We start from the raw sequence: 12146 nt of genomic DNA on the forward strand, positions 1-12146 counted from the left end.
TAAATAGTTTTAGCCAACCGTTAGTAATAGTGTTGTACTGCAATTGGCATAACTGTTCAGGCCCAAATGATGCTATATGATATAGAATAAAATGAAGTGGCTTCACGAGCTGAAGCTGCCCTTGTTATCTGGGAGACAAAGTAGCGAAGAGCTCAAGAATAATTTCAACCACGTAAAAAGCCGGGAAAAAAGATGGTATTTGCTCAGCATTCAGAGGGACATTGACGATAAAGTCAAATTGACCTGCACCTATTTATTAACACTACATAATATCATAAAGGCTAAATTCCACGAAAACAAAGCCTCTAATAGTATCGTCGTCATCATTAACGTCGAGAGTTTGCACTGAGTGATAAAATTGGTTTTTGGTAAATAAATATTTGCGGAAAGGAAATGGCGCCGTATCCGTCTCGCATATCTCGGCGGACACCTGAACCGCGCCGTAAGGAAAGGGAGGAAGGTGGGAGTGAAATAAGAAAGAGGAAAAGGGGTGCAGTAGTGGAGGTCTCCGGAATAGCTTCGACCACCTGGGGATCCTTAACGCGGACTGACATCGCACAGCACACGGGCGCCTCTTGAGTTTCGCCTCCATCGAAGCGCGGAAGAAGATACTTATGTTCGGCTTCAAATTTCCCAGCCATTAATACATTTTTTGCCGCCAAACGAAGGGGGGCGGCAGAGAGTCAGGTAGGTGGATAAGATCAATAAGTCTGGGGGGGGGGGCGGTAAGGTGGCCGCAGCTGGAGACACGATAGGGTTAAATGGTGGGGTGTTGGGAGAGGGCTTTGCCCTGAAGTAGGCGTAGTTAGGCTGATGATGATAGTATGCGAATGCACATTTTTCGGAGGTTTCCCATTACTGCGACCGTGCAACCCACCTGGTGCATAGACCCATGGCCTCGGCGGCCGCCGTGCCTTCGTCCAGGAGCGAGGCGTTGGCCAGGTCCAGGCCCGTGAGGTCGGCCACCATGGTCTGGTAGTTGAGCAGGTTCTCGAGGCGGCCCTGGGCGATCTCGGCCTGGTAGGGCGTGTACTGCGTCGTCCAGCCCGGGTTCTCGAACACGTTGCGCACAATGGTGGCCGGCGGCAGGCAGCCGTAGTAGCCCATGCCGATGTACGAGCGCCACAGGGCGTTGCGCGACGCCAGCTCGCGGGCGCGCTCCAGGAGCTCTTCCTCGCCTGCGCGTGGACAACCACAGAACGGCGCTGAGACTCGCCCACGGTTCGCGATGAGAAGCTAACACCCCGTCCAGCGTAGTTGAGAATTTCGGCATACCGTAGAAGCCTTATACACAAGTACAATATAAGCATGCAGTGAAGCTCCGCCTAGATTCATGACCACCGTACCCTGCTCCTTCGCATGCAAGGAAACAGTAGGTTGTTAATTAAGGCTGTTCTTGTTACCTGAGCGAAAAGCCAATCGCAATACGAAATGATAAGCTTTCTAAATTGATTAACAAAGGGAAACGTTAACACGTGCACTGCTGTAGCGATTTTCGAATCCCTAAGCTACAGCGCCGCGTTCATTTTCTCAAAAACCAATACATCTTTCCTTGCACAATGGAGTTAACCTGCGAGCACAGCAGAGGACGCATACAGAGCTGCTGAAAAAAGGGGGTTTTGAGGAAAGGAAAGGCGCAGTTAATTGTCTCACTTCTCGGTGGACACCTGAACTGCGCCACTAAATAAGGAATGAAGGAAGGGGAGAAAGAAGTGAACTAGTACAGCTGCCGAAACCGCTTTATTTCTATTTTTTTTTGCAGTGAGACGGAAACACGGGAATTTGGAAGGTATGACTGTGGTCAATGACACTATTAGTTTCCTTTTAAATTAAAAAAAAGTTCTGTGCGCTGAGAAAACTGTGCGTCTGAAAATAAAGGCACAGAAATCTCCGCGACGTTTCGTTCAAAAAGGCGCAAGTCGAAAGCTAGCTGGTCGCACTGGCGTCGTCGCATCGAATGGCATCTGAAGCAGGAGCACCTCGTGCGCAGTTTTAAAAGCGATAGGTGGTACACTTACGCCGCGTGACGGTGCGGCTCCTGCCCTACTGAGAGTGTGGAGCGCGGTGTCGGAGCGCGTTCATCGTATTTAGTGAGCATGCTTCCCCCCGCGATGCCTGGACATTATGGACCCTTTGAGAGAGAGAGCACAGGACGCCATGCTGCAACTCACACATGACATTTTCGACCCGCTTCTTCCAGGTCACACCAAGGCCGTCTTAGCTTTGGATCTCTCCAAAGCTTTTGATCGCATTGAACATCAGGCGAACATCACTGCTCTATCCCCATTGAATGTGGGTGTGCGCACGTACGCCTACATTCAAGCATTCCTCACTGACCGCACGGCTGAGATACACTTCGGGCCTCTGTCTTCCACCTCCTACACGCTTCAAATTCTCCACGCATGCGAATACACAGGGTTTCCGACCCATCGTACCATCGTGTGGGCTCCGGCTCATGCGGGTCTTGAGGGGAACGAGGCAGCAGACGCTGCCGCCCGCGCGCTTACTCACCGGGCGTCGCCTCATCCGCAGCCTGATCCGGAATTCAATTTCAATCCGGCCATCACCTTTAAAGAGATCACCTCTCTTTATCAAAATTTTCATGGTCTCTATCCCCCTCCCTGTAAAGGCCTCACCAGGGTGGAGGAGCGCTGGCTTCTCCGCCTCTATACCAATACTGTACTGTGCCCGGCAGTACTTAAGCACTTCAATTCTTCTTTCTCGGGCGCGTGCCCACACTGTGAGGAGGAGTTTTCGGACACCTACCACATGGTGTGGGCATGCCCTTCCAATCCTGCCTACCCACCCCACCTCCACCCCACTCGAGAGGACTGGGAAGCTGCCCTGCGCGGCTGCTCCGAACTCCAAGCCCAACAGGCATTGGTAGCTAGAGCCCGGGCCGCTGCGGAAGCTACAGGGATCCCGGACTAGGGATCCCTCCTAGTGTTTGTAAGGGGCGGGCCCTTCCGGCTCGCCCCATCGACCTCTCACTGTAAATACGAATAAAAGTTTTCCTCCTCCTCCTCAGAGTATCGGCACCCCTCAAGGGTCCGTCCTTTCCCCCTTTCTCTTTAACATTACCCTCATCCCCCTTGCCCGAAAATTGGCAACTATTCCCCACCTGAAGCACACTCTCTATACCGACGATATCACCCTGTGGACCACTCACGGCAGTGACGGCGACGTAGAGAGCACCTTACAGGAAGCAGCCACCCTCACCCAAAATTACGCACGGACCATCGGACTGTCTTGCTCCCCAGAGAAGTCCGAACTGCTACTCATCCGTCCTAAGAGCCACCGCTGTCCCCGCTCCCCCATTGCCATTGAACTGAATGGTGACCCGGTACCTGAGGTTGGCACCCTTCGTGTATTGGGCCTGCACATCCAGAACGATGGCAAAAGCACCACTACCCTCAAGAAACTCAAGCAGGTTGCAGGCGCGATATCGCACCTCATCCGCAGGGTTTCGGGACGTCATAGAGGCATGAAGGAGCGCGACCTATGTCGCCTCATTCATGCCTTTGTCCTCAGCCGTGTGCTGTACACTACCCCATACTTACAACTATCCAAACATGACATAAACGCTTTGGATGCTTTGATTCGCAAGGCATTCAAAGTAGCACTTAATCTTCTCCTCAACACACCCACAGAAAGATTACTAGGCCTGGGCCTCCACAACACGATCGGGGAACCGGTGGAGGCCCACCGACAGGTCCAATACATCAGGCTCACACAAACTTCCACAGGTCGGTATATCCTGGACTCCCTCGGCATCAGAATACCGGCCAACGACCCAACCCTCCTCGCCATTCCACGACCCCTTCACCAGGAGCTTCTCATTAGGCCGCTTCCGAGGAATATGCACCCGTCCCACCATGAGCAGCGCCGCAGAGCCCGTGCGAAGGCACTCCATCGAGCGTACGGCCCCGAGCCGGACGCCGTATGGGTGGACGCTGCCTGCACGGGTGATGAAGGGACAGCAGCTGCGGTGGACTCCTCTTTATCCGCCCTCCTCACACTACCTCTCCCTCCAGACACGTCCCCAGAGGCTGGAGAGGAAGCCGCCATTGCACTAGCTATCACTCGCACGGAAGCCCGGTATATATTAAGTGACTCCAAAACTGCGATTGTAAATTTTGCTTGAGGCCGAGTTCATGTCCCTGCTTTTGGCATACTGGACTCGCCCGATGCACCCCCGCCCCGCCATGTGGAGCTGATATGGGTGCCCGCGCACTCCGGGAATCCCGGAAACGAGGCTGCCAACCTTTTAGACCGAGGTTCTTTAAACCGGGCCCAGGTGGCCTCGGATCGGGGATTCACGAAGGAGCGCATGCACACATTCAGTGAGCTGACCCAGGCATACAGAGCCTCATGCCAGCTCTACCCCCCGCCCCACCCCTCCCTAGATAACAAGCACGCAACACTCTGGCGCAGACTACAGACACACACTCTCCCCTCACCCCTTAACCTAGCCCACTATCATCCATCCTTTCCCACTCCCGCATGTGCCCTATGCCCAGAACCCTTCGCCTCTTCCCTCCACATCCTTTCCCTCTGCCCGGCGGACCCTCCCCCGCGGGACCTAGAGAACCTCAAGACCTGGGAAGACTGGGAGACCCTGCTGGGCTCGGAGGACCCGGCCGTGCAGACCATCGCCACCGGCCGTGCTGCCAGTGTTATGGACCTCAGAAACATAAACACTTGAGTGCAGTGGGGTCGTGCGGGGACCCTGGGGCGTGCCCCGAATTCCTGTGTAAATGAAATTTTCTCTCTCTCTCTCTCTCTCTGTACCGAGCGACACTAGTCGCTGCCTTGTTGTTTTTGTCTTTGTGAGGGACTATGGTCCCTTTGTATGAATAATGAGTCCAATAAACTTCTCTTAAAGGCTAATGTATCTTTGTTTTTGCAGAGGGACGGATGTCCCTTTTTGATCGAGAGTCCGAGTAAACTTCTCTTATGTGTGCTAATATGGTCATGCCTATTCATATCTGTAAACAACTGCTGTGTCGTTCTTGGTTTTTAGGTCAAGCTTGCGCAAAGGTGTTTTTTTTTCTTGTGAAAGTAAGACGCCGCTAGACGCCGAGCCATTTCGCGCTCCTCTGGAAAGGTCGAGCTGCGCATGCGCGAGGAGCGGGTGACGTCACAAGGCGCCCAGCTGGCGCGGCCGCCGCCCGCTCTCCATCGCCTCGCCGCCAGTCTCCCCCCCCCCCTCTCTCTTCCTCTCTGATGTGCAGTAGCGATTGCGCATCGCCATCTGCGTGGTTTGTGGCGTATATAAAATTGGCAGTGGTTTAGCTCTGCCAAGCCACCACCGCTGCCATGTGCAGATAGAGGAGAGTTAAAAGATCAGAGGAAAGAGAAAAAGGAAAGAAAAGACGCGCGTCGCAGCAACAACTGCGTCCGCCGGAGCGGACACTGCTAAAAAAACAAATAAGCGGCCGAAGCCGTGCTCGCCGAAGCGAGAACAGATACTCCACTCAACCCAGTAGGGAGGCCCGTGCAATTTCCTTTTCATCCTTCTCTCAGTCACAACAACAACAACAACAAGAACAACAGCTCTGCTATGCCAGGATATACGTAGCGTGAGGTGAGGGCGAGGTGTCCACACCTCGGTGGACACCTGAACCAGAGGGAAGGCGCATAACTTTACTGTGCGATGTCAGTGCAGGTTAAAGAACCCCAGGTGGTCGAAATTTCCGGAGCCCTCCACTACGGCGCCTCTCACAGCCCGAGTAGCTTTGGGACGTTAAGCCCCTATAAACCAAACCAAAATAGGAACTAACGCGCAACATTTGAGGCACACCCGAGGTTACGGAAGTAGGAGATAATTCACAATTATTAACGGAAGCGTAGCGGCTCCGGTTAAATCGAAAACATTCAATCCATTCTAGTAGATGGTCGTCATTATTAAGAGCATAGAGTTTAAATAACAGCAGGCCATGAGACAGTGGCAAACGCCTATTTTGTTCCTAATTTATATTAGGTTGGTTGGTTTCTTTATGGGGTTTAACGTCTCAAAGTGGCTCAGGCTATGAGAGACGCCGTAGTGAAGGGCTCCGGAAATTTCGACCACCTGGGGTTCTTTAACGTGCACTGACATCGCATAGTACACGGACCTCTGGAATTTCGCCTCCATCGAATTCGACCGCCACGTAATTTATATTAGTATTAGTTACCATACAAACAATGAAATGTACCATATAATATTTTCAGCAGATTGCAGCACAGAGTACAGTACATTTACCAATAAATGCGACGAAGCATACTTGAAGATTGACCTTAGCGTAATACTTTAACGCTCCAGCGGCTGGCAGACGAATCTTACCACTGCTGAGAGCAAGCACACACGTATTTCTAACCGCCCTCGTGATAAGATCCCTCGCTGTTTTCCTGACGAGACTCCGCTATCGCCTGCTATGTCGCACAAACATCTGCGCTTTCACACAATATATCTTAGAATGTGCACGCGGGCTGCGACGTATCTAATGAAGGTAACTGCACACCCAAATTCGTATGCCCCCACTTGTCAACTTCAACCACCTCATTTAAGATTCATGCGTATAAAACACTCAAAAGATGGAAACTATACTGTTACGCACCCTCTATTTAGTATCCTAAACCAAAAAATTTTAACGACGCCTGAGAGTTCGTTGCGAACTTTACCGTCTGCTTTATTTTGTCAGATGAATCTTGAACAGCAAGCATATCAAGAATAAAATCAACCTTTGATGTTGTTTCTCAGCGTAGTGAATATTTTAGCATATTCCTTTTGCACAGGGTTTATGTCACTAATCGTAATCTGAAAGATCAGTTATTCCTTTCTCCATCTCATGTATTAACATTAATGATCAAAAATTCAAGGTGGGGATCCACACTGCCGACATAGCTTTCGTATTAAATTCTTCATCCCTTGCACTGTGAATGTCTGGAACCACCTACCTGCGTCATAGCTAGCATCATCCACGCGGATCATTTCAAGAAGTCACCGCAAGAAGCCGCATTTCAAGAAGGTGGTGAAAATTATTTCGCAGTATCCTACTCCTTTCTTTTATACCTACACTACTATAGCTAGGACGTATTTCGGCATGACCCTGCGAACGACCTTGAAACGACCTTGAGATATGTCATGGTTAGTGTTGCTATGAAAATATACCTATGTGCGGTCCACTTAGTGGACTACCTTTGGCCTTGACCTTTGAACCTGAACTTTGATCTTGACCTGTGACCTTGGACTTCGACATTGAATTTTGACATTGCAAGTTGTCGGCAGAGGCAGTAAGAAGGCCACGTGGTAATCACGTTGTGTCACGTTATTCAATTCACAGCTGTGACGTCAGGTATGGGGTACATATAACCAGAGCTGTGCGCTACTGACCACCGTTCTGTCTTTGTCTCCATCCAGCCAATCAATGAAGACGAATAAGCGGCAGTAAAGTGGTCGGGGAATTAAGAAACAGTGAAAGATGTACCACCAATAAACCATGTTCAATCATGCTTATGTAATTTTGGCTACGTGAAACTCGGTTCGGCAGAGTTGAACCGCTGCATAACTTTTTCACCCGCCGCGGTGGCACAGTGGTAAGGCGCCTGTCTACCGCCTATCAAACCTGTGCGACTGCTACCGTGAAGTCAGCAGGATCCTGGAGAACCCGATCACACCCAGGTACGCTGAATTTTCGGCCATTTCGAGCAACCCTCCGCATCACCACGTAGCGGTCGAGCTAAGCCTAACGGCTCCGGCTCCTCCGCCGCTGGCTGCGGAGACGCCTGCCGGCCAACCTCTCAACATGGCTCTACCTGAACAACGCGGATAAGACCCCACGACTCTGTCGTGGTCATCTGTCCCTGTAAGCCAGCCAGAGGACGGCCCATCCACCATTTCGGCGCAGCAAGCTGCCCTTTTCCAAGTTGTCGAGAGCCGGCGCCGCCGCCGGCAGAACGCACGAGGAGCGGCAACACCCAAGACTCCTCTCAACAATTCAACAACGGGAGACGCTCGCGCTCCGTCTTCTGCACCTCCACAGAAGACTTCACCAGTCTCGAAGTGGACTCCCAAGCCAACGGTCAGGATGGACCCTGACGACTACGTGGTCGTGCTGCAGCCACGCAGTACGGTCTCCCTCAAGACGGCCTTCCAGCAAGGTGAGCTCGGCGCTGCCATTTCGCAACTCATCGGTAGGCAGCACATGAACACAATCACCATTTCACCAAATTGGGAACAGAACATCATCGTCTGTGGCACGCAGAACCCAGAAGTGGTTAAAAAGCTCCTCACGGACATTCAACTTAACACCAGCAGAGGATCGCTCGCATTTCACGGCCACCTCAAGCTCACCGGTGATGTGTGTCGCGGTGTGATATCTGTTCACAACTTAGAAACCAGTGAGTCACTAAAAGATAATGTGCAGTGGCGCGGTGGTGAACTAGTTCATGTGCGCAAGCTGGGACAATCAAACGTAGCTGTGCTGACTTTCGAGGGACGCACTGTTCCGCGTTACGTCCACTATAACGCAGAACTGACTCCCGTCAAGGAGTACAAAAAAACAGTGCCAGCGTGCTACCGTTGCGGCACACTGGGGCACCGGGTGGACAACTGTCCCACCCCGGTCAAGGAAAGATGCGGCCTTTGTGGCCAAAACGTGGGGCTTGGTACTGAGGGGATGGCCCCCCACGTCTGCAATCCTATCTGTTTAATCTGCGGGGGCCCGCACCTCACCAGCTCCCGCGAATGCACCGCGAAATTCATCAAGTTGCCGCAGCAAAGGCCCAGGACGCCACCCAAGGGAGCCAATGCCGGCGCTACACGGGGAGGGCGGCAGCGAAACAACCAGAAGACGCCACGGCGTGGCGTGATGCCTCCCCCTGGCAAGACAGCAACAGTAACGCCACCACCCGGAGCAGCGGAGTTCCCAGCTCTCAGCGCTTCATCTGGCGGCGCCGCCTGCAACCAACCCAAGGTAGGCAGCTGGGCGAGGGTCGCCTCCTCTCCTTCCCCTCCTCCCTCCTCCCCCACCAGCACCGCCGAGACACAGGAACTCAAGCGCGAGCTCGCCCTCTTGCGAGCTCAAAACGAAAAACTAGCCAGCGAGCTTAACTCGCTCAAATCCCAATTCCATACTCCGCCCGCGTCGAGCGACGAGGCAGAAAACATAACAGACAGGGAGATCCCTCCTCCTGTGGAGAGTCGCGCCGCGGCCCTGGAGACCCGGGTGACCGCAATTGAAACACAATTGGCTGACCTCCCCAAAATTATCCATGACACCATCGCGCGTCAGGTGGAGAGTGTCATCGCACAGGTGACACAAGCCGTAACGCACATTATCCAAAAATGGATAAAAGATAATCCGCGCGTCCTTAAACGCGTAGGACCCATCAGGGACGCTAACCGCCCCTCAAAATTCAATAGAGCTATTCCCGATGAGTTTGGCTTTTCGGAAGACTCCTGCACGTCTGCGCCGGGCACTAGCGGACTGGGGAGTCTTAACAACGTGACCCCACCCTCCGCCTCCGACCATGGCCCCCAACCCTAAGTCGCTAGCAGGAACAACTCAGCCGCTTACACTAACGCAGTGGAACTGCCGAGGTCTCAAGGACCACAAGAAGCGGACTCATCTCCGCCTCTATCTTGAGAACCTTGAGTTCCTCGTCGCCGTGGTTGCCCTTCAGGAACCCGGCGCCGGTGCCAAACTAACAAACTACACTACATTTCAACACAACCCGCAGACATGTATACTTGTTCACAAGCAATACACTGCGCAGGAGGTCACACTTCCCACAACACCGTCTTTCCCATACACGATGGTTTCAGTGCTGCCCCTAAAGCGGTCTGACCCACCTGTACACATTCTAAATATTTACTGCCCACCGAAACTTAACAACGTCACGTTCAATGAAATTTTCACTCAAGCTATGCAGGTGGCGGGTAGGGATCCCCTCCTAATCGTCGGCGATTTCAACGCCCCGAGCAGGCTATGGGGATACCCCCGGGAGGACAGGCGTGGGAGGAAGCTTGCGGAACTTCTTTCCACACTTGGACTCACCCTGCACACTGACCCCGCCAACCCAACACGTGTCGGCAATTCCATTCAACGAGATACTTGCCCGGACCTCAAATTTACACGCAACATACGACATGCCGACTGGCTGAATACAGAGGACACTCTAGGTAGTGATCACTGTATAATCAACACAACCATTTACATGCGTCCCCTGAAACGCCCACTAAAACAAGCTCGTATCCCTGACTGGACGACTTTCCGCACCTCTCTACCTATTGTAGACCCCCTCCAGTCGGGATACGACGCCTGGTCCAGATCGCTCACTTCTACACTCACACAACACGAACAGCAGATACAGCTTACAGAAACACAAACAGACGTGGACAACCACCTTCTCCACCTTTGGGAGGCCCGTCGCAGCCTCACGAAGCGATGGAAGAAACAGAAACATAACAGACGCCTAAAGAACCGCATCCTCGAACTCACACAACAGGCAGCGGAATATGCTACTCAGCTAGCCGACACTAACTGGGTGGACCGGTGCAACGCGGCTGCTCGCCAGATGTCTGGCCGCAACACGTGGCGCCTGTTCCGCGCTCTCATCGATCCAATACAAACACGCACGGAAACCCAACGCCAATTACATAGGGCCTTGCACAACTTTACAGGAACGACAAAACAACTAGCGCACACGCTCAGGGATCGCTACCTGTGCACCACTAAGGACCCCCGGCAGGCGGCGTACTCGTATGCAGGCGAAGAGAACACGGAGCTGGACAAGCCGTTCCAGCTCCACGACCTCCGGGCGGCCTTGAGCAAAATGAAGCGGGGCACTGCACCCGGGCGCGACAAGGTTACGGTCAAGCTCTTGGCCAACCTTCCCGACGCAGCCTACGCCGCGCTCCTCAAATACATCAATAGCATTTGGGACGGAGAGACTCCTCTCCCTCTCGATTGGAAATCGGCTCTCGTGACCTTTATTCCGAAAGCCGGCAAACCTATTGATGTGGAGAACCTTCGCCCCATCTCCCTCACGTCTTGTGTCGGCAAGCTGATGGAGACGATGGTGCGCGACAGACTCTCCGATTTTCTCGAAACACAGCACACTTTCGCGGACACCATGTTCGGTTTTCGCCCTCACAAGTCTGCACAGGATATACTTCTGCAGCTTCACCACGACATCTTAGATCCTGTCGAATGTCCCCACAACGACAAGGTGGTCCTGGCCTTGGATCTTAAAGGCGCATTCGACAACGTCAAACACGAAGTAATCCTGGACCACCTCAGTAACACCAACTGTGGCCACAAAACATTCAACTACATAAAACAATTTCTTACAGACCGTCAAGCCTACATACGCATACAAGATGCGGAACACGGGCCATACACCATCGGCTCGAGGGGAACACCTCAAGGCGCGGTTCTGTCTCCCCTCCTCTTCAATTTGGCAATGCTTCATCTTCCCTCCAAATTGTCCTCTTTGCCCGGGATACATCACGCTCTTTATGCGGATGACATTACAATCTGGGCCACGCAAGGTAACCTGGGCCACATGGAATCCTGCCTGCAAGCAGCGGCGACCCTAGTCGACGACTACGCGGCCTACTGCGGACTCCAGTGCGCCCCGTCTAAATCAGAATTTGTGCACATACGTCCCTCCCCTCGGGACACAACTCCGCTTTGCATCAGTCTCCCCTCGGGACCGATCCGGGAGTCCAAGGAGATCCGCGTCCTTGGTCTCTTCATACACCACCAACGCAGAGTCGACACCACCCTAGCCAAACTTCGCACGGTGGGAGACCAGGTGGGCCGCATGGTCCGCCGGGTCTCCAACAAGCGGGGCGGATTACGAAGCAAGGATGCACTGCGGCTTGCCCATGCTTTCGTGACGAGTAGAATCCTCTACTCAACCCCCTACTTGCACCTGCGCAAACATGATGATGACCAACTGGAGGTCATCCACCGGAAAGTCATCAAGCGGGCTCTCGACCTCCCGGTCACCACGTCCAACCAGCGACTTCTGGCCTTAGGCGTGGTGAACACATTTCGGGAGCTTCGAGAGGCCCACTTACTCAACCAATACACGCGTCTTGCACAGACCACGTCCGGTCGCCGCCTCTTGGACCGGCTACACATCAAACATGACTA

At 53.1% G+C, this 12146-nt stretch overlaps 1 protein-coding gene across 1 annotated transcript in view; it reads right to left on the minus strand.

Moving 5' to 3' along the window:
- Positions 1 to 12146, minus strand: part of LOC149366596 (glycine dehydrogenase (decarboxylating), mitochondrial) — a 102321-nt gene that overhangs the window by 33122 nt on the left and 57053 nt on the right. Inside the window, exon 3 of the mRNA XM_089551392.1 lies at positions 878 to 1178. Coding sequence (XP_089407518.1) covers positions 878 to 1178 — 301 coding nt within the window. The remainder of the gene's footprint in view (positions 1 to 877; positions 1179 to 12146) is intronic.

This window comes from Amblyomma mixtum, chromosome 1, assembly GCF_055824585.1.
Source record: "Amblyomma mixtum isolate Tamu chromosome 1, ASM5582458v1, whole genome shotgun sequence".
NCBI classification, from domain to species: Eukaryota; Metazoa; Arthropoda; class Arachnida; order Ixodida; family Ixodidae; genus Amblyomma; species Amblyomma mixtum.